The sequence below is a fragment of the Mustela putorius genome, unplaced genomic scaffold (assembly GCF_011764305.1).
Source record: "Mustela putorius furo isolate JIRA1106 unplaced genomic scaffold, ASM1176430v1.1 tig00003834_pilon_pilon_pilon, whole genome shotgun sequence".
NCBI classification, from domain to species: Eukaryota; Metazoa; Chordata; class Mammalia; order Carnivora; family Mustelidae; genus Mustela; species Mustela putorius.
Window position 1 is genome coordinate 58,935,175 of NW_025421987.1, and position 21,553 is coordinate 58,956,727.

Sequence of the window (21,553 nt, forward strand, 5' to 3'; positions counted from 1 at the left end):
AATTAGGTTGTTTTGATACCTCTGCTAGTCTGAAGCCAGATGAATTCATTATGCCTAAACATATGTATATAGCAATTAATGGTCTCACTAACTTGGAAGCCAAGGAGCAAAATATTAATAGTTGTATTTGTTCAGAGAAATAATATTTAATTATATTTGAGTGGATCAAGTAAAGGAAGTCATATATAAAAAGTCATTAACTGAACAGAAAATTTCTCAGAGCACTATCTATATTATTCTGTAGCAAGGATATAACAATATGTTGAGAAGAAATGGCACACGTGGTACCTTGAAAGCCCCCATAAACTCCTATCCATGCAAATATGAATCTTTTAAAAGGGACTATAAGATAGTAGAAATGGACACTATGAAACTTGACCCGATCTATTTTAGCTCTGGTAGTAAAATTAAAACCAAGAAAAGAAGTGAGAACATTTGCAAGATTTACCAACTGGTTGTGTTCCACGCAGGGCCCGTGTGGCAGGGTCAGACCCATTTCAGGCCCAAGCACTCACTAAGGTTACAGTCAGTGGCTCTGACTCCAAATTTGCTCTGTCTCATGCCTCCTGAGCTGCCTCTGACCCCAGCTCCAGTTACATGGGTTCTTAACCTTGTCCCTTGGGACCTCACTTCTGGTCATTCCCCAGTTTCTGCTTTTCCTTCCCTGTCTTCTGGGACTGAAACATAGCTTAGCTCTTAACCTCATTACCTTTTGCCAGAACTTCGCGGACTTTCTTGGATCACACGGCTGGTTATGGCTCCTTTGTCACAACTGGCTATGGGTTTCCATCCCTCCGTTGCACTTTGCTGGGAATTCCCTCTGTTGCTGACCCTTGTAATCTACCTAAAATAAGACTCAGACTGGCCCAGACTTCTCTACCTGAGCCCAGTTATGTACATGACTAACAGTTTACATGGAAGAAAATGTTTCTTCATTTACCGAGGGAGGAACAGCTCACCAATCTTGGTTGTCAGCGCAGAAAGCCAAGGATCCTCCTTTTCCCTCAGCCATCAACTACCACACCTATTAATTTTAAAACCTTGATGGAATCAGGTTTTTATCTTGTTTTATTTAATATAAGAAAATCACACAATTTATGTGTGAAAAGTTAAAAATTTTTTTCAGATATTGCCTATCTGACTTTAAATGAACAATAAAAGTCATTTTTACTTCCAGCTTAGTAACAGAAAAAAGAAGCCGTATCAAAATGTTTTAAGATGCTGATAGAGTACATGTGTGCTTTTCAAAGCTTTTAAATAACAGATGGATAATTTACTATGAGAAGACTTACTTAACTGAGAAGGAAGGATTCTTTTGGAACGTCCATTATCTACTCATCATGCAAAGTATTGGGATTAGATTCCTTGCTTTGGGTGGGGAGCGTACCTACAATTATTATTGCTTTTATATTCTGTGAAATATACTTTGAGTTATCTTGCCTCGTCGATGATCTGAGGCTCCCTCTCTCACCTCACCATGTGTCATACAAATGATGTCGTGATGTATGAAACACAGAGGAGGCCAGCCAGCAGCCTAATGTCTGTGGTCCACAAGATCTCTGGATTCATGGAGAAGATCCATCCAAGCGAGAGCTCAGAGAAGCATGAGCTGATTTGGCAGGGCATGTGTCCAAGAGATGCTTTAGAACTTTGTGACCAGCCATGGAGATTGAAAATAAAAGGAAAGCTCTCTCCATGACATGCCCATGATGAGGACTTACAGGACAAGGCTGGCCATTTCCTGCAGGCTCCACACAAGTCAATGCTTTCTCGCAATCACATCCCTCCCCCTCACAGGACAAGGTGACAAAGGCCAAGCTCCTGCTTATTAGTTCCCATCCCTTTGCTTCCACTAGTCAAAGATAGGCAGCACTCCGGGGGTGCTGAAGCTCTTCGTCTTTATCCATCCTGCACCCTTTTATCAGAAGTTGACCTACCTTTCCACACCCATAGCCTCTACACTCCAGCCCTCATGTCAAGGCCATCACCCACCTTTTCAACCTGGAGAACAGCTTGGTACCTGACTCAGGTATTTGTTGAATGACCAATGAATGAATGAATGAATGAAATGCCCTTCTCTCCTCCTTTGCCCAGCCAATCCTTCCTTCACTCCCAGCACTCCCTAAACACCTGTAGCTCACATCTCACTTGTAGTTAGTTGACCAATGTCTAGTTTTGCCCACTGCAATAAAAGCTTTGACTCCAACTTACTTATCATTCTGTTTACAGCACCTAGCATGGTGTGGGGCACATAGTAAGTTATCCATACATATTGGTTGAATAAATAAATAAATAATTTATTTATTTTCTTATACTTATTCTCGGATTCCTTATCTTGAAGGCACAAAACCGCTGTTCTCCAGTCAAAGTGATTTGTCAGGGAACCCGATACACCAATATGGCGGCAAAGGTGTGTCCTTATTCAGGCTTTGTCCTGCTGACAGAAGTCGGATTTCTTGGCTCTGTGTTTTCTCTGCCAAGGGTCCTGAGTTCAGCCCTTCTGCTCATCTGTCTCCTCTGCTGGCAGCAAAGACAGTCACTCTCTTCCCCGTTGTTTCAGTTACCTTGCTAAATCTAGAATCAGGTCAGCACAGAAACAGTTTCTGGAGGTATTTCCCTTTCCCACTCTTTTCCTGTTTCTGGGAGAATTTCCACCTCGATTCCTACTAAGGGAAGCATTTCCAGCTCTCTAGGACCCACATTACCACTAGCCCGGCTCTCCTTGTCCGCCTCTAGTCTGGCATGGCTAGATACAGTTCCACTAGAGGAGTTCATGTACATTATGAAAGAAACAGTGTTGTTTCAGAAGAAAATCTACAAGCTCTGAGGGTGGGGATTACTACCTGCTTATTCACTGTGGTGTATTTAGTTCCGAATAGTGTTCGATGTATAGGGGGACTCAAAAATATTTGTCAAGATGAAATGAAGAGTCTTTCATGCTCCACGAGGAGAATTTTTTTTTTTTTGAGAAGGCAAATGATTGAGCATAATCCTCTGTGTCTTTTATAATATAAAAGGGCTATTTATTCATTAAAAAACAGAAGTGGAGCCAAACACAACCTGACGTCACCTGAGCGCTGTTTGTTACATGTACTGAATTGAATAGTGCTTACTAGAGAAGAAACTTCATAACTGATTTTGACTTCAGTATTTTTTTTTTTAATTTTATTTATTTGGCAGAGAAAAACACAGCCAGAGAAGGAATACAAGCAGGGGGAGTGGGAGAGGGAGAAACAGGCTTCCCACTGAGCAGGGAGACTGATGCGGGACTCGATCCCAAGATCATGACCTGAGCTGAAGGCAGAGTCTTACTTAATAACTGAGCCACTCAGGCACCCCTGACTTCATTATTCTAAAAGCACTGATGACCCAGCTTATCCTGCTGCTGCGAGTTTTTGCACCACTGTCTAATCAAATTTGGTGGCAAAGGCAGAATGTTTTGAGTTGTTCTTAGTAATTACCTATTAGTGAAGTTGCTCTGATCATTCTTGTTCAATAACATGACCTGAAATAACAAAATGCTTACATGGGAGAAACTCGGGTGTGTAAACTCCCTGCTTCCTCTTCGGACAAACCTGCCAACGTCCAGGGAGCTATCTGCCTGTCGGGAGTTGCTGAGGAAACAGCTTAGCCTTTCTCATCACCTTCAGTATCTTTCTTCAAAAAGGAGCATTTTTTATTCATTAGCATTATAATCAACATGCAGCCCTGATAACTTATTTTAAGTGATATATTGTATTTAAATTGCAGTAGAATCGCTAATAGCTTTTTGCTAGCAAAGAATCTTTTAGGATTCAAAATGCAAATTGGACCTGGAAAAGAAAAATTATTTTTAGACATATGGCACTTTAACTTAACTGTAACACAGTTTCAGGGCTTTCTGTTATTAACAGAATATGTTTTGGGTTGTGAATTTTGGAGGAATCCCTATTGGCAAATTGTTGACTGTCATCTCTTGGCTGTGAGCCATTCATTGAAATGGGCTATAAGATAAGGCTGAAGAATTTCACTAATTTGAGAAGAGCCAAAAAAGGATTATTATTGTGGGTCCATTAGACTTGAGATTTCTGTGATTATCTCAACAAATTCTAAAATTCAGGGCCAAATGAGGTGAAAAGAATTCATGTAGCTATACTCATGTTATAGAGCAACTAAAGCCTTAATTGTTCATCAGACCCCACCCCCCAAAACTGGTTGCCATATAATTTAATTTGGCTTCTCTTCTGCTCTCTGTGTAGCTTCTGAAATTTCTTTAATGTTATTTGGACATGAAAGAATGATATTGCATTAAAAATGTCAGCTTAAGTTTAGACCTATGCTCTATCTAAAGTCGTATCGGTGATCTTGAACACGTAACCACTCTGTGCCTAGATTTCCTTGAAACAGGGGTAATTACATCTTACTGTGCAGAGAAATTAATAAGGAAAAACAATTTAAAGCCAGAGAGACAATTTAACATCACAGAAGAACTCAGACTCTGTCCACCACTGCTTGAGGTCAAAACCTTGGTTTTGTTGCTCAACAACAGTCCTCAATTACTACAGCTCTAAAATGGGAACAAAATATACAGTTTAAGGAAAACAAATTTTAAGGATTTTAGAAAAGTGCCTCCAGAGCAGGAAGTGCTTGGTGCCTAACACATGTCAATCATTGACTATTATTAGTAATAGTAGTAGTAGTATTACCTGAGCCTCTTTGGCTGAACCCAAAAGAAGATCCTATATTTTACACTCTATGTATGAATCCGATAGTGAGGTTGTCCCTGTAAATCTGATACAGATGGATTCCAGGTTAACCGTTTAGAAGTGTGCACATGCACACATGTGTGTTTTTGTCTATATATTTAAGGTAAATCAGTCACATGCATACATAAAATAGTTATAAACTAATTATTCCTCAAGCTAAAACACAAAATAATATGTCTCCTTTCTTTTCTTTTGTCTTTTTAAAGTAATCTCTCCACCCAACATGGGGCTTGAACTCACAACCCTGAGATCAAGAGTTGTATGCTCTATCAGCTGAACCAGCCATGTGCCCCAGTTGGTCTCCTTTCTTGAGAGTTGCAGCTCTCAGTAAATTCACTGTGATTCCCTCTACCTGTATAAATCCACAGACAGTTGCTGAACAAATGTATAGTGAGGGCTTTTCTTGGTGCTGACCGTTTAGACTGGTGTAAGACTTGACCTTGGCTTAGCTGGAACTCAGCTAGGGGTTGATAGGAAGTGGTTGATTAAATGATAAACTAGCAGTCAAGAACATTCAGCGTGAAGTACTCATCCACCCCACCCCCAACCTTTCTTTAACCAAGGTATCACAAAAGCAATTTGGGGACAAGGATTTCATTTAAAAGTGAGGAGTGGACCGTGGAAGAATCCAGAATGTTTGTAATGAAAACCATTTGGTTTTTATTAGCGTTAGTCTGTGTGCTTGCTAATTTTCAGTCATTTTCCCTTCAGGAATGGTCCCCTAGATTCTAGTTTCCACATTACTGCCTTTTGAATGGAGTCCTTTGTGACCCGTTGTGATTACATTGCATTTTCCTTGTGTTCTTTCAAAACGTTCTGACTTTGCCTTAATTTTGGCTGGGGGATGGCGAGGGGAGGGTATTAGCAGGGGAATGAGGTCAGCAATATGTTCAGCATGTTGTCAAAAAAGATTTTTAACTTGTCAAATTTGCCTAGTAAGTAATATCAGGCATAGTGTCTATTAATAAAGCAAACATTTAGGACAGAAGGTTGGGTCAGAAATGGGTGTCCTAAGGTCTTTATAAGAGCATTTGTTCCTGGGTACCCCAACATTTCTCTGACCTCTTCTGGACACTTCCAGGACAGTTATAATCCAGGCTGATTATAGTCATTTTAAGGTAATGAAATGAAAATGTTAATGTGGTTGGAGTCAAAAAGCCAAGAGTTTGGGCTGATTTGGAGAGAAGAAGCTGAAAACAGTTTTGTTCATGTACCATTTCCTAAACCTTAGCCCCACGCAGAGTAAGAGGGTCATGAAAGAAATCTTTTCGTAGAATCAGATGTGTCACTTACGTTGTACATAGATGCCTAACCTATTTAAAATGTTTGACCCTAAAATATAACTTTAATAATTGAGGATGAAGTTCATTGAATCCATTCCCACTTAATATTGTTGCCTGTTTTGTACATTTCCTGGATAGTTCAAAAGCCTCAAAGAAAAAACAGAAGTATAGCTGGTCCTAATTTTTTGCAAATCCCCTGTTTGCTAACTCACCTACTGGCTAAAATTTATTTGTAACCCCAGAATCAACACTTGTGGTGATTTTGAGGTCATTTGCAGACCTGAGCAGTTGGTGAAAGATGTGAGTCATCTTCCACGCGTGTCCCCAACAAGGACTATAAGCAAAGGTCCTTCTCTCAGTCTGTTTAGTGCCGTATTTTTCATATTTTTTGTGCTTTTTGTTGGTAATTTCCTGGTTTAAAATGGCTCCCAGACATAGTGGTGAAGGGCTGTTAGTGTTTCCAAGTACCAGAAAGATGTGTTATGCCTTACAAGGAAAAAAACCTGTGTTAGATAAGCTTTGTTCCATCATGAGTTATAGCGCTATCTATCAGCTGGGAGTTCAGTATTAATAGCCAATGACATATATCAAATAACATGTCTTTCAATTAAATAAAAACACACATAAAATAAGATTATGTATTGATCAGTTGATGAAAATGCTGTATAATCCAAGGCTCTTAAGAACCTAACCCTGTATTTCCCCAAGACTCTCTACTTGCTAATTCAGTGTTGGTTGTGACTTTACAACAAACTGCATTAAATAAAAAGAATTGACCATATTCATAATTCCCACGAATTCATTCTCATGGAAAAGCATCTGTGATCTATTAAGTAGGAACCAACATTAAATAAGGTTAAGTCCATAATAAAGTTTCATAGCACAAAGCTTTATGTTATCCAGTTTATTTATTTGCTACTTGTGACAATTGTACTTATTTTAGATTTCCTTTATTTTACTGACGGTATCCCCAGGAGCACCTGACACATGCAGAAATTTCTTTAAAACACACACACATTAAAAAGGAAAATAAAATAAAACACACACACAGGACCAGAAAACTAGCCTTTAGGGTATGTATATGTATAAACATTGAAATATTTCTTGTGCATAGTGCCAAAAATCCTGTTTTCAGTTAGCAAACTATTGATGTTGTTGGAAAGCAAGGTTTTGGGCACTGGGCAGTTCAGTCAGTTAAACGTCTGCCTTCTGCTCAGGTCATGTTCTCAGGGCCTGCTTCTCCATTTCCTTCTGCCCCTTCCTGCCCTGCCCCCCATGTGTGCATGGGCATGTTCTCACTCTCTCTTAAATAAATAAATAAATAAATAAATAAATAAATAAATAAAATCTTTAAATTAAAAAAAACAAAACAGGGTATATAGGTTGGAAAGGGGGACCATATGGCACGGACGCCACTGGCATCCAAAGGCAGACCAAGGATCTCCTCTTCTTGAGGTAACAGGTAGAGAAATTCCAGTGTAACTGGCATTTCATCATTTTTTTTTTTTTTTTTTAAGATTTTATTTATTTATTTGACAGACAGAGATCACAAGTAGGCAGGCAGAGAGAGAGAGGAGGAAGCAAACTCCCCGCTGAGCAGAGAGCCCGATGTGGGGCTCGATCCCAGGACTCTGAGATCATGACCTGAGCTGAAGGCAGAGGCTTTAACCCACTGAGCCACCCAGGTGCCCCCATTTTGTCATTTCTAATCATGTCTGGCCACTGGTGGGGTGATTGTGCCCAGGTCTGTCACCTGAAAGGCCCAGGAGCATTCTGAGATAAGCGAGAACTCATCCGTAGAGGAGTAAAGTCAAACTCAGCTAAAAGGTCCCTTAAACAAAGCCTTGTCCATCAGCAAAGAGAAATAGTTCTGAATGGAATGCAGGCTTTGCTAGTATAGTCTCCTCTAAGCCAGGCCCATCGGTCCTTGTGGTTCTTGGGAGCGGGCAACATGGAGGTAAAATATAAGTCAGCTATTTACCTGGAGGCACCAGGAGTCTCTTTGGGACTCCTCCAGGACAATGACAGATGGAGGGCAGTTTCACAGAGTCCCTACACCCTGAGCTCCGTCAAGGATCTGGTCTGGGGTGAAAGGTCGTGCAGGCCAAAGGCAATAGAGTAGAGTGGAGGCCTGGAGGGCAGGAGTGGGCTTGTACACAGGAGACTCCTGTGTGGCTTCCTGCACTACTGGGCCAGGGATTTATAAGGGACTGAAGTGCACTTAGAATAGGTTGTCATGATGGGAGCCCGTTCACACAGACTGGAAAAGCAAGCCGAGATATGCCTGGTTCATCCAAGTATGAGACCATCTTTACTTTCAGATGTTGGATTGGATACTGGATTGGGTATTGAATCCAATTGGATATTGGATTCTCTTGTCCTCATTTTCCATGTGTTTCTGTTCTCTAATCTGATGATTTCCCCCTGGCTGCTTATTAGAACCACTCGGGAAGCCTTTAAAAAAATGCCTAGACCACCCAGATGATTTGATTTAATTGATCAGGGTGAATCCTGGGCATTTGAATGCTGGTGACTCACATGATTAGCCAGGGTTGAAACGAACTGCTCTGACACGTACAACCCGGAGAATTTTCACTCTCCAGAGTCCGGTGGATTATATGTAGGAATCCTGCTACATGCCCACTTCAAGAAGATGTACAAATGGGCTCCACACCACTCGCCTATCTGCTTGCCCTGCTGTGAAGAATTCATCTGTTGTTGTTGTTATTGTTTTAACCTCTTCCGTCTTCCTGGGTACTACAGACCCTCCCAGTCCTGATGCTTTCTCCTACCTTAGACCCAGGGCTAGGTGCTGGTGATAAGGCTGACATTAGGGAAAGAGGGAAGCCATGCTTACTGAGTGTCAGGGAGGGGAGGAAATCGAGGGCAAGGGGAAAATAAAGGGCAACTGAGAAAGAGTGGAAAAGAAGAAAGGGAGAGAATGCAAATCACTGCTTCTCACACAGCCCCATCTGGTCTACCCAAAATATGGAGGGAAGTAGGTGGGGCACTCAGAGCGGTGGGAGCCTAAGTACAAGGCCTGGGGCTCCATCATTTACTGGCTTCTTGACCTTCGGGAAATTACTTAATCTTGTACAACTAAAAAGTGGTGAAGCTCGGGGAGTCAAAACAGGTCTGCCTGATTTAAGGACCCCAAACATTTTCCCAGCTTGTACAGCATCTTCTAATCCATACCCACACAATGGACTCTTGGTAATGAATACAGTAATTAATAACTTCCCAGATGGTAGTTGAGCTGGTTTTAAAAATTCTATAGTCAAGGAAGTTGGGAGAATGTAACAAGAAGATTAGTTAGGAAAAAAAAAATGGTATGCCATATATTATCAGCCTAGAACATTTGGAATTGTCATTCATAAGAAATAAGCTCATTATTAATAGAAGATTACTTCTCTTGTCTTTATGTGACTATTTTCTTAAATTAAAAAATGCTTTTTTTTTTCTTATTGCAAAAGCAATGCATGTTAATCTAATACAAATTGGAAAATAAAGATAAGCAACTAAGACAAAATTAAACACATGCATAATCCGCCAACCCAGATATAACTGCTGCAAATGTCTTTTAGACTTTTCTGTGCTTTTATACAGACATCTGGTCAGCACCATTCCGTGTCCATACGTTTACCTTTACTACATCATTTTCTGTGTCTGATGAGGAAGGTGAATAATTTTATTTGTTTTTAAACCCCATTTGTTTACTCAGAAGTCAGAAACACACAGATAAGGAAACATCTGAAGAGCCCAGGTGTGGCTCTGGGGAGAGGCTGAGTAATTCAAAACAAAGTGCAAAATCTAGAAACAATTACAACCAGTTTGACAGTTGTGTGTCTGTTTCCTACAGCCCTTCTACCCACAGGTCTGCCGCTGACTTCAAAGAAAAGTCAGCCCAGAGGAGGTCCGGAGGATACGGTGCAAACTGAGAATCAAACCCACGATAAGAGATTAAAGGAAGCTTGATCAAAGCCCCGGCATAAAAGTGCTAGCCCATGACTTGCCTTGGCCCACGGCCCCCAAATATTCGCCAGAACAGAGAGCATTCTTTGAAGTGATTGGAAGCACCCATGCCCAGATGAGCTCTCTGGTCAAAGGGAGATTTAAAAAGTGCCACAGGAAGGAGTTGGCAAAGTTGCCACTTCCTACCTCTGGCCTGCACCAGCCCTCACAAATTGTCGGAACGCCGCTTCTTTGGTTTGTTTTCCAGATATGAGTCGTTTCACTGGGTGTCAAGGACGAATTCCCCCTAAGCGGGGAAGGAGCACTTGTTTCCCTTGTGGGAGACGGGAGATGTGTAGAGGCTTTTCATAGGGCAGCGGGTCAGGCTCAGGAGCCCAGGGCAGCCACGGCTCTTCCTATTAAACACCTTCAGGGTGTTTAAAAGAGCGTGAGGTATTTCCAAACAGGCAGGAAGACTTGCCCGTTGCTGTCCGTGTTCACTGGGCTCGCTCAGTACGCGTTCACGGCTCTCCTGCCCTTCCAGTTCGTTGCTCCTGGAGGTGTTAGGACACAAACCAGCCATTTCCCTGGCGGGGAAGAGATGGAAGTGCTCGCAATATGGCACTTGCCTCTCCGACATTCAGTTTAAGTACTTAAAGGTATTTTAAAAGATAAGAGTTACATAAAATTGCTAAAAATGTATGCTTAGAACATACTTCTTTCAGGCTCCAGTTTTCTGGTTTTTTTCCCTTTTTAACAGGGTAATTCGCCCAGTGTTGAGGGCCTTTATTTTCACTCCCCCAGTTGTCATCTCTTCATTTCCTTCAACGTTTAAGGGAATTACTTTTTCTACCTTTTTAACGTCGATTTTCTAATCTCTACTTGACGTTTCAGGTGAGAGTTTTTTTTATCGACAGGTCTTGACTGAATGCGACCTGAAGCTCTGTGAGAGACCTGGAAAGTGCTTTCCCTTCTTTCCCAGAACCACACAGTCTAGGGGAGGGGATCAAGGTTTTTCGAACAACAAAAATGAGTACTATGGCAGCTGATACAGATTTTGTAAGGACAGTCCTTGGTGAGGAAGGACAGTTTGAACTGAGCCTTGAAAACGCCTCAAATCTCTAAACATGAAAAAATGAAAAAGGATGTTTTAATAGGGGTGGAAGCACCATGGTCAAAGTTACAAAAGCCGAAAACTGTAAGGTGTTCACAGCAGAAACCGAACAGGGTCATTTAATTGGGGCAGGTGGCGCATGTGAGGAAGTGGGGAGAGAGACGCCTCACTGGACGGGTCAGAGTGACAATATGCTGTGGGATCTGGATTTTTTTCTTTTATAAAATTTCTCTGAGTCATTTATTCCATCTGTGATTTTGCTTGTTTTCTTTTTATTCATGTGTAATTAACATACAGTGTTACATTAGTTTCAGGTGTGGATTTTATTATATATTTGTATATATTTATATGTTTCTCTGGATTTTATTATAAATGCAGACAGGACATACTGAAAACCTCAGAGTGGAAATGGCATGCGAAAATCTTACGGCAATAATCGGACTGGCACAGGAGCCAGTCCGATTGGATGGATTGGAGTGGGGAGAGGCCTGGGGCTGTAACTTGGTTGAAAGGGCCTGGGCAGAGCCTAAGAGAAAGAGGGCCCGAAAGAGAGCAGAAACAGTGGACATTGATTGCAAGGATGGGGCGGACTGGAGGCCATGAGATGAGAACTGGTCTGACCCGCAGGGGCAGAGGAAGAGGTGTGTAGGAGGAGGGAGTGGGGCTCACGGTGACTCAGTAGGGTGGTCACACACAACCATTTATGCACGCCTTTTATGAGGTGCTAGGTGATGGGAATACAAAGAGGCTAAGTTCATCAACTTGGTCAGGAAGACGGAGTAGGTGTCCACAGTGAGAAACCTCATCTGAGCACTCAGGACTGAGTGAGGCCATGAGCTTTCAGGAGTCCTGAGAGAGAAATAATCCCTCAAGTGTGGAGTCATGGGAACTCTGGGGAAAAGATGGGACATACGCTGAACCCTGAATAGTGGGTAGCGTTTGGGAAGAAAAGGAAGAGAAGTTAGAGGGGGGCAGTGCGGGAGAAACAGCAGCACCAGGTGGAGAAACACAGGAGTGTTTGTGGCACACGCAGCAAGCCTGTCTGGCTGGAGCAGAGAGTTTGTGTGAAAACACAGAGAGGGGGGAGGAAAAGAGAGAAGGCGGAGAGAGACTTTTGATGAGTCTCTGAAAGATTTAGAGGTCAACTTAAAGAGTTTCGTAATTTAACCTGGACAGTGTCAAGCCACTGACATTTTCCAGTGAAAGAGTGACTAGTGAAAGTGTTATTTGGGGAAGTTTCATCTGTGAAGGGCGTGGGGAATATATTCAAGAAGGGACAGGGTACTAGCACCCTGAGTAGTTGGGGGACTTTGAGTGAAAATAGAAACTGATCATGGCAAGAGTACAGAAAAGAGGCAGAGGGGTTACCAAGAAGCCCAAAGGGCAGGGGGAAAAAGCAGAGTTTTACCCAAGGCTCCAGCCTGGGAGGCCACGATGGGGGTCATGTTGTACAGCAGAGCACAGGAGTCCAAGAGAGGACTGGTCTGGAGATGACCCAGGGCTTGGCGTCAGAGACATGGAGCCCGAAGGGGCCGCCAAGCAAACACACCCAGAAGGTGGTGAGAACGGGAGCGGGGTGGACGTTCAGCTGGAAGATAAACTGAACCATTCCCAGTTGGAAAGAATCCGCACACCTCAGCGATTGTTGGAGGTTTTTAATTAATTAATTAATTTCTTCAGGAAGCACAGTATTTTCAAAAGCTCCTTGGAGAACTTAACACTCTCTCGATACCACTGTGTTCTCAATTGCTCTTTTGTTTTCACCGCAGAACAGTTCAACTTGTAGGAGAAGGAACGTGGGGAGGACCATGGGAAGGTTTTCTCACTATTCAGGTGTTAGAAACTGGGGGCGTTGTACGTAATACCCTCCTTAAGCCGTAATTTGTATTTTATACATCCTTCTAACTGGGGCACCCAGCACAGTCAGTGTTTTGCACACTGTTGATCCTCGCTGTTGGCTCATTTGCATTTTCATCGAGGTTCTCTAGGATGAAAGAGTGGACATAAGAAAAGCTAACAAGCTTAGTTCAAAACCAATTTTATAATGACAGACTCTACATAAACAAATGCAAATCAGATGTCAAATTTGAATTGCAAAAATTTTGTAAGCAAGGTCCAAGAAGTAATAACGGCAGATTTACATCCTCCCTAAAATGATGAAATCCATGAGCAGTCCCACATGGACACCTGACTCCTGCTCTCGGAGTTGTGCCTTCGAGCCCCACGTGGGGTGTTGGTATTACTTAAAAACAAAAAACAATCCCACAGCCCTTGGAGTCTCAGAGACATAGAAACCTGAGGAGTAGAGGCAACAGCTTCAGTTATTAGAGTGAAGAACCACCTTGTGTCAGCCCCAGGCTTGGGTTGGCTAAGGCAGACGGGTATTCTTTTTTTCATCTGAGATAGGAACTAGCAAGAACATCAGTTCTTTGGAGGTGGGGGTGAGATGTAGGACAGGAGGACCGAGACCTCTCACTCAGAAAGAAACCCAAGCAGCTATAATAAAGGAAAAGAGGACTCCACGTAGATAGTCACCATTCCTCTTCAAGTGACAGTTACTAAGTAAGAAAAAGGACCATCAGTCCAGTTGACTTGATGATGAAGGAGAAACAACAGGGCTCTTATTCCCCCTTCCAAAACACTTAAGAAATACACCCTTCATTTTATCTCCTTCTTTCTCTGGTCTTCCAGCCGCTCGACTGATCCAGAACATGGATGCCACTGCTGAGCCTTGTACAGACTTTTTTAAATATGCCTGTGGAGGCTGGTTGAAACGCAACGTCATTCCTGAGACCAGCTCCCGTTACAGTAACTTTGACATTTTAAGAGATGAACTAGAAGTCGTTTTGAAAGGTTAGTGGAGTTTGTGTCTATGCATCAAAGATTTCTCTCTTAATATATCCATATTTTAAAGCTACGGCTCTTAGCCATTACAGAGAATGCCACAGAAGATTAAAGTCCATAATCCCTCCAAGTTTTGTGGCTCACCACTAAGTCGCTCTGAGGGTGGTAACACTGAAATGGATATGTTGGCAGCTCCACATTCCTGCTTTCATGTGTGGGTATGCGTACGATGAAGCTCTGTCATCCCTAGAGATGGTATCTTACGCCATTTCACATTCTAAGAAGTAGATTGCCACTAAACGCCATCTCCATTGTTTTTCCATGCTGGCCCTGGCTGAAGTCAATATTGAGTCATTACTGTGTTGAACTACTGTGTTTGCATCCCAGAGAAGGTATATTTATTCTAACCCAGCTAAGACCTTCTCCCCAGTAAGCTGAGGAAGTCTCATCTGGTCTTCTGCTCTCCTCCATCTCCTGTTCCCCTCTTCTAGACGTTACTCCATAGAAACACAATTCTTGCTATTTTCAAACATGCAAACAAGTAGAATAATTCAGTCGGTTTATTTGGAGCATGAGCAGTACAATCACACAAAGATAATTATTTCCAGCCATCAGGAAGACTATTGTATTAAATTCCATATTCCTCTGTATTATTATTTCTTTTTAATCTCAATTTCAAAAAAAGTAACTTATGTATGGCAGAGCAGTACACATCACTGTTCACAAAAAAAGATAATCTCATCAAAAAGACTTTCATCTAACTTGGCTAATGAAATCAACTCCCAGTTCTGCACTAGGAATAATGATTTAGTAAGGGGTTTAGCTTTTCCTATAGGGTTTAGAATGGGGAAGGAGGGAACATACACAAAAGCAAGCTTCTTTCCTGTACCTTTGCACTGCAAATGTTAATTACAGCTGCAAATGAGAAATTATGTTAATGTAGTTTATTAAATGCTCTATTTTCAGATGTTCTTCAGGAACCCAAAACTGAAGATATAGTAGCAGTACAGAAAGCAAAAACATTGTACAGATCTTGTATAAATGAATGTAAGTGCTCTCCATTTTATCACCTTAACAGTGTGCCCCCAAATGCAAAGATTTCATAATGAATTTATTTTCATTGTTTTCAAAAGCTGCCATTGATAGTAGAGGCGGAAAACCTCTACTCAGTCTGTTACCAGATATATATGATTGGCCGGTAGCAACAGAAAACTGGGAACAAACATATGGTAAAGCAATTTTCCTTCTTTTTTAAAAAATAATTTCCATGTCAAATCTGTGTTATTATAGTATCATATTAATGCACTAAAGCTTCTAAAATATACTTCACCTTTCATTGCTTTAGGTACTTCTTGGACAGCTGAGAAAGCTATTGCACAACTAAATTCTAAATATGGGAAAAAAGTCATTCTTAATTTTTTTGTTGGCACTGATGATAAGAACTCTGTGAACCACATAATTCATGTAAGTTTGTGTGGCAGACAGCCAAAGTTATCTCTAAATTGTAACAAAACATCTACATACATTGTTACTGATATTTAGGAATAATGAATATTCTCATTTGATCTGCATGAACAAGATAGTAATAAATTCGTGCTCTGTCCCCAGTACCTGGATTCCCAATTTTGAAAGTATTTTCTCAGTGCTGTGTTTCAGACATTCATCTCTCCCTTCTGCTACTGTAGGTCTAGACACTGCTTTCTTCATAAAATAAAGAGATGAAAGGGGCTCCTACTTAGAAAAAACATCCAATTTCTCTGTGTGTTCACGAAAGGAGCATAGTTTGGTTTACATAAGTAATGCAAGTCTAGAAACCAAAAATTTCTAATTGCTTCCAAAAAGAACATAGAAAAAAGTTTTTGAATACAATTTTAGTTGTTACTAAAGAGTATCTGAACTTTCTTTTGGTGAAGGTAAATAAAATATTCTTTTAAAATGGATTTATTAAATTTTTTTTCTCATGTAAGCCATTCATTTACATTTACTTAAGGTACCACCCAAGATGAAATTAATGCTTAATGAGCATGTTTGGAATGGACTGGAACATTTACAGAATTTTTATTTTATTTCCTTTAAAAGAAAGTACCCCAAAAGTTGCAAGTATGAAAAGATTCATATTTATGTCACTATTGCATAAATCTTTATGACCATTTTTATCAAAATCATAAAAGGGATTGAACGCAACTCTCTTCTACGGTGAACCCCTTTCTCCTTCCAGAATTCACTCCTTTGACTCTTAAGTGCCAGCATCCCCCAAGATCACCATGAAGAGAATCCCTAGGGGGAGTTTGGAGTTTGGAAAGGGGGCTGAGCCCTCTCTAGAAGGTTCTTTCCATACCAATCCTCTGGGTTCTGTTTCTTTCGTATTGTCCTGGGCTCTTTCAGCTGCTGGCTTCCTCACTCTAATCCATCCATGCTCTCACTTGCCCCGCCGTCATCTAACCATGTAGTGCTTCGGAAGCAATCCCACAGAACTGCGAGTGTGTTCCAGTGGCTCTTACTGGAAAACAGTGGACCAGGCACACCAGAGACGAGCCTTGTTTTCTCTTTCACACACAGAGCTGCCCGGATTTGAGCAGAGCAGGAGAGAACTGAGGAGGAGTCTCCTCTATCCTCCTAGGGTGGGGAGTGTCAAAAAAAAAAAAAAAAAAAGAAATCTCTGGCAAGATTTGCCCTAGCCAAACCGTTCTAGGGTTACTATAGAGGTTTCCACTCTTTGTTTTTTTTCCATCCCCATTAAGGGTGAGAGTAGAAGAGAATGCCCCCTAGGAGAGCATATTAGGATCTCAGGAAGCCAAATGTCCTGTAAATCTGTAATTTAGAAATTGCAAGTCCTAAATTGTAACATTTTTTTGTCCACCTGCCCCATCCGTTTTACATTAAAAAAAAAAATCCTTCCCAGTGTATTTTCATTCAAGTTTTCTTTGGTTTTCCTCAAATACCTGCAACATGATCTTCCAGATGACCTAACTGTCCATCAGAGTAACACTTCCAGGTGGTATTGAAACCATTGCCTAATTTGTAGTCACTCACTGTCTGATTATTACCCCTATTAGCCGCAAGAACACTAGGATCTTGTTCATACATAGATAGACATGCTTATGTTGTCCCAACTGTCCGACATCAACTGAACGGCTTATTTTCTTCCTTGTCTATTTTTTATAGATTGACCAGCCTCGACTTGGCCTCCCCTCCAGAGACTACTATGAGTGCACTGGGATATACGAAGAGGTAAACAAACAAACACAGAAAACTACAGGAACAATTGGTGTAAACTTACAAATAATACAAAGACTTAAGGCCAGATGGGAACTTCACCTTCTGTGTTCCTCACTCCGAACAGACAATATTACACACGATAGCAAGCTTCCTTTGACTGAATGAATGTTCTCAGCAGACTGAATGAACGTCTCTTGAGAAATAAGGAAACTTGCAATTCCAGATTTGTGTCTCGATTCTTGCTATTGAAGTCAGATGACCCATTTTGAAAAGTGAATTTTAAGTGTTTCATTTCCTCTATAAATTGAGTTGTTTGAGAACTAAGCAGATGAATCATGATCTAGGGCAGTGCCAAGCCAGGATCGGGGAGTGGTCCGTGGTGAGACACATTTTGCAACTGAGTACCCGTTCAGATCTCTTGGATGGGATTTTTAGGGAACTGCTTAGATCGGTCACTTTGGGTTCAGACAAAACCTTCGCAGCTTTCTGACTCTAATGCTGGTCAGTGAGTCAATGGGGCTTCCTACAACACAGAAACCTGCTGGACACCTGGGGTATTTCACATTGTCTCCGAGCCTTGCTGTGCTCCCACTACACCCGTGTGCCTATGCTTACTGGTGTAAAAAACAACACAAGATACACTCAGCTATGTTATGCATTATCAGATACTTGCAAAAGATCTTAGTTCTCTAAATGTTTTCCTTGTGATTATTTTGTAACTCAGAGGTAAGGTTAAGTCTGTATTTGATGATCCTGATAGGTTACAATATATGGGTTATGTCTGAACTTACCGCTTAACGAAAACAATTAGGTAAATATGTTTACGCCAAAATTTAGTTTGCCTTATTATTAAGTTCAAGTGGCAGGGACTAAATTCACTGTAAAGTTTCTTCTTGAGTGGCTAACCAACACTGAAATGAAGAAGAAGGTGTATTATAAAAGGCCACAATTAGTAGCACAGACAGTCAAAGGGAGGTGGGGTCTTAGAGTTTATGATAATCTAGTTACTGTGTGGATTGCAGCTATTATAGGCTTTTCAAGCTACTTCCTATTCCAGAGTTGAGGGTGATTGAGAAATTTTTGACTCATTATATTACATGATCATCATCATCAACTGGAATGTTTTTCGTATTTAAGATTGTGCCCTAAAAACATTCAGATTTTTCCAGTCCTAAAAATATATTTTTTTGGTACTTTAACTCTGATACCAGTGTGATAAAGTTTCCTACTTCCACACCCCCCCCCAAAGAGACAAGCTCTCTCTTGAGATGAGGGATGTCTTTGTGCATTTTATTTATTATAAGATTTTATTTATTTATTTGACAGAGAGAGAGTGAGCACAAGCAGAAGGAGCAGCAGAGAGAGAGGGAGAAGCAGACTCCCTGCTGAGCAGGGAGCCTGATGTGGGCCTCCATCCCAGGACTCTGGGATCATGACAGGGGCTTAACTGACTGAGTCTCCCAGGTGCTCCTGTCTTTATGCATTTTAAATTCAGTGCTATCTCATCGTCTAGAACAGGTCACACACTGGCCATCAGAGGTTTGAGTCTATATAGAGGCATTTTTATATAACCTGAAGTTTTGTTGCAATTTTTTCTTTTTAAAGTTTTTACTTATTTATTTATTTATTTGGTCAGAGAGAGAGTGCAAAAGCAGGGGAAGCGGCTGGCAGAGGAAGAAGCAGGGTCCCTGCTGAGCAGAGAGCCAGATGTGGGGCTAGATCCCAGGACCTTGGCATCATGATCTGAGCTGAAGGCAGATGCTTAACCGCTGAGCCACCCAGGCATCCCTCTTTGTGTTTTTAAATTTTGGATTAGTTGCCAGTTTTTTTAAACTTATAAGATTTTGCTCGAGAATCCAGATTTCTTGATAAATTAGTAAGATTGGAAACCCTCGGCCTGCATTCCCATGTAGTAGCAGTTGGACTAGGCTGTTTGTGTCTTGCCACTGGGCATTTGTTCTCCAGATTTAAGAAGTCTTTATTTAGATGACCACTAACTTGTATTGCCTTTCTGGTCCCTGTATGCCCTTCAGTTTGTAAGTTAGTTGGGTTCTGGCCAACCTACGGTAACAGAGTCCTAAAAATAGTGAAGCTGCAACCAGAGAGAAGCTTATTTCTGTCTCCTATAGTACAGTAGGAGGCAGGCAGTCAGGTGGGGAAGGAAGCTCTGCTCCATGAGATGGCTGGGCCACAGCTTCCTTGACCATCTTATTGCTTGAACCTTGACCTCTTCTCATGTTTAATAGTCGTCTACTTGTACAGAGTTGGTTCACCAATGCTATGCTCACATTTCATGCCAGAGGAAAGAGAAGAGATTTCTCTTTGTGTAAGTGATGCAGAAGTGCATGCATTCCATTGCTTAGCACACTGTCATGTGGCTACAACTAAGTGCCAAGGAGGCTGGGAAATGTAGTCTTCAGCTGGGAAGCCCTGTATGTGCCTCTTTAAAATTTGGTCGACGAGGAGTCAAGTTCTGTTACTAAAAGGCAGAAGGGGATCTTGGGCATCAAAGGCATTTAGCAGTCCTGCCACTGTTTGCATCTGCTGGGCCAGGAGATACTATAGTATCTATAGTCAAACAACACATTGGTGATCAAACCTGGAATGAGTCATAAAAATTTATAAAGTTCATGGGAGAGAAATCTGAGGCTCCGAGGTTTGCCCTAGAACACTCAGAAAAACAGTAGTAGAACCAGAGCTAGAACTTTGGTCCCTGTCTATAGCTCCTTCCATTATGTCATTTCAACTTTGTAAATAGTAATTTATGCTTGTAGGGTTCTTTAAATGAACAAGTGGTAAAGAAAACCCAGCAGCACTGGCATTTACAGCCTGGAAGTCATCGGTTCAAATGAGGTGCCCTTTGATGATCTGGACTAGGCTCATAAACACATAGCATGCTTGCTGCCTTGTCCTGCTTCCATAAATAGAGCTATTGGTCACTGTGCCCATTCCTGCTAACCTCAGTCCCTGGAATACTTCTCAACTCGGTGCTCCAGCTCAAGCAACCAGTTGAGGGAAGTTGGCATATTAGGATAAACTCTGTCATCCTGGAAATGGGTAATTACTAGAATATTTTTGGACCCTCCCCTTCCTTGAAAATCTGATATTTTAAAATATCAGCCTGGTTAGTTCAGTGGGTTCAGTCTCTGCCTTTGGCTCAGGTCATGATCTCAGGGTCCTGGGATCAAGCGCCCTGTCGGTGGGGGTGGGGGCGGGGGGTCTCTGATCAGCAGGGAGCCTGCTCCCCCCCACACTCTGCCTACTTGTGATCTCTTTCTCTCTCTCTCTCTGTCAAATAAATAAATAAAATATATATATATTTTTAAATCTGATATTTGGGGAAGAGGGTTGCAGGGAGAGGGGGGAGAGTATGTGTGGCCATGGAAGAAATTCCACTTTTTTCCTTACTGCCCCCATGATGTTTGCTCCTGTCTCCCAGTCACTTCCACCCATCATCCCTCACTTAGTTTCTGTTCTGCATCCCTAGCCAGCTATCAGGTATAGTTCTCACACTACCTTGCTATCTTTGAAAAAAGTCAGCCCCCATAAGGACTTTTTCCTCAGGGCTGTATTGCTTCATGAAAAAAAAAAAATGGTGAAAAGGATAGGCTAACGAAATAACTTCTAGTGGGAAAGTCATAAAGCTGGAAGAAGTCTTAATATCATTGTATCAGTGTATCACTGGTCTGCATTGATTTTCTCCCTTACAGGCTTTTATATATGCTGTTTCCCTTTGCCTGGAACATTCCATACACTTCTACCGCTTGCTCAGCCCCCTTCCTTTCTCCTCACCTTTTAAATTGACACTTAAACTGTACTTACTTATGAAGGCCTTCCCTGAAACTTCTAAGTAGAGGAAGATACCTTGATGTTCCCGTACTACATGGGTTTCTGGATACTTCTTTATTTAAAGTCATTTTTTGCCCCTGGGAAATTGTAAAAGTAATGAACAGTAGCATGTCTTGATTATTCTTTGCTTTATTTCCAGTATCCAGGTCAGATTCTGACCCTTAAGAATTATCGAGTGACTACTAAACGAATCAGGGGATGAAAATGGGGATGAACAGTTGAAGGGGAACATGGCAGGGAAGAGAGGAAAGAAAAGGAAGCTAGAAGCACCCAATCCTTCGAGGTCTTGCCTAGTTCTTCACCTTGATTTGGGGGCAGGTGTGAGCTCTAGAACATCAGTAGCTGAGGGACTGTATTTTCTTTTTTTTTTATTTTAAAATTTTTTATTTTTTATAAACATATATTTTTATCCCCAGGGGTACAGGTCCGTGAATCGCCAGGTCCACATACCCCACAGCACTCACCAAAGCATACACCCCCCCCCAATGTCCATAACCCCAACCCCCTTCTCCCAAACCCCCTCCCCCCAGCAACCCTCAGTTTGTTTT

The 21,553-nt window shown here is 41.6% G+C and overlaps 1 protein-coding gene across 5 annotated transcripts in view; it reads left to right on the forward strand.

Annotated features, from left to right (window-relative positions):
- The window catches only part of MME (membrane metalloendopeptidase), a 97,174-nt gene that overhangs the window by 19,250 nt on the left and 56,371 nt on the right, over nt 1-21,553 (forward strand). For all 5 annotated transcript variants that reach the window (XM_004755595.3, XM_004755597.3, XM_013057736.2 and 2 more), the window contains exons 4-8: nt 13,785-13,946; nt 14,904-14,984; nt 15,071-15,166; nt 15,283-15,401; nt 17,103-17,168. In XM_004755595.3, the coding sequence (XP_004755652.1) occupies nt 13,785-13,946; nt 14,904-14,984; nt 15,071-15,166; nt 15,283-15,401; nt 17,103-17,168 (524 nt within the window). The remainder of the gene's footprint in view (nt 1-13,784; nt 13,947-14,903; nt 14,985-15,070; nt 15,167-15,282; nt 15,402-17,102; nt 17,169-21,553) is intronic.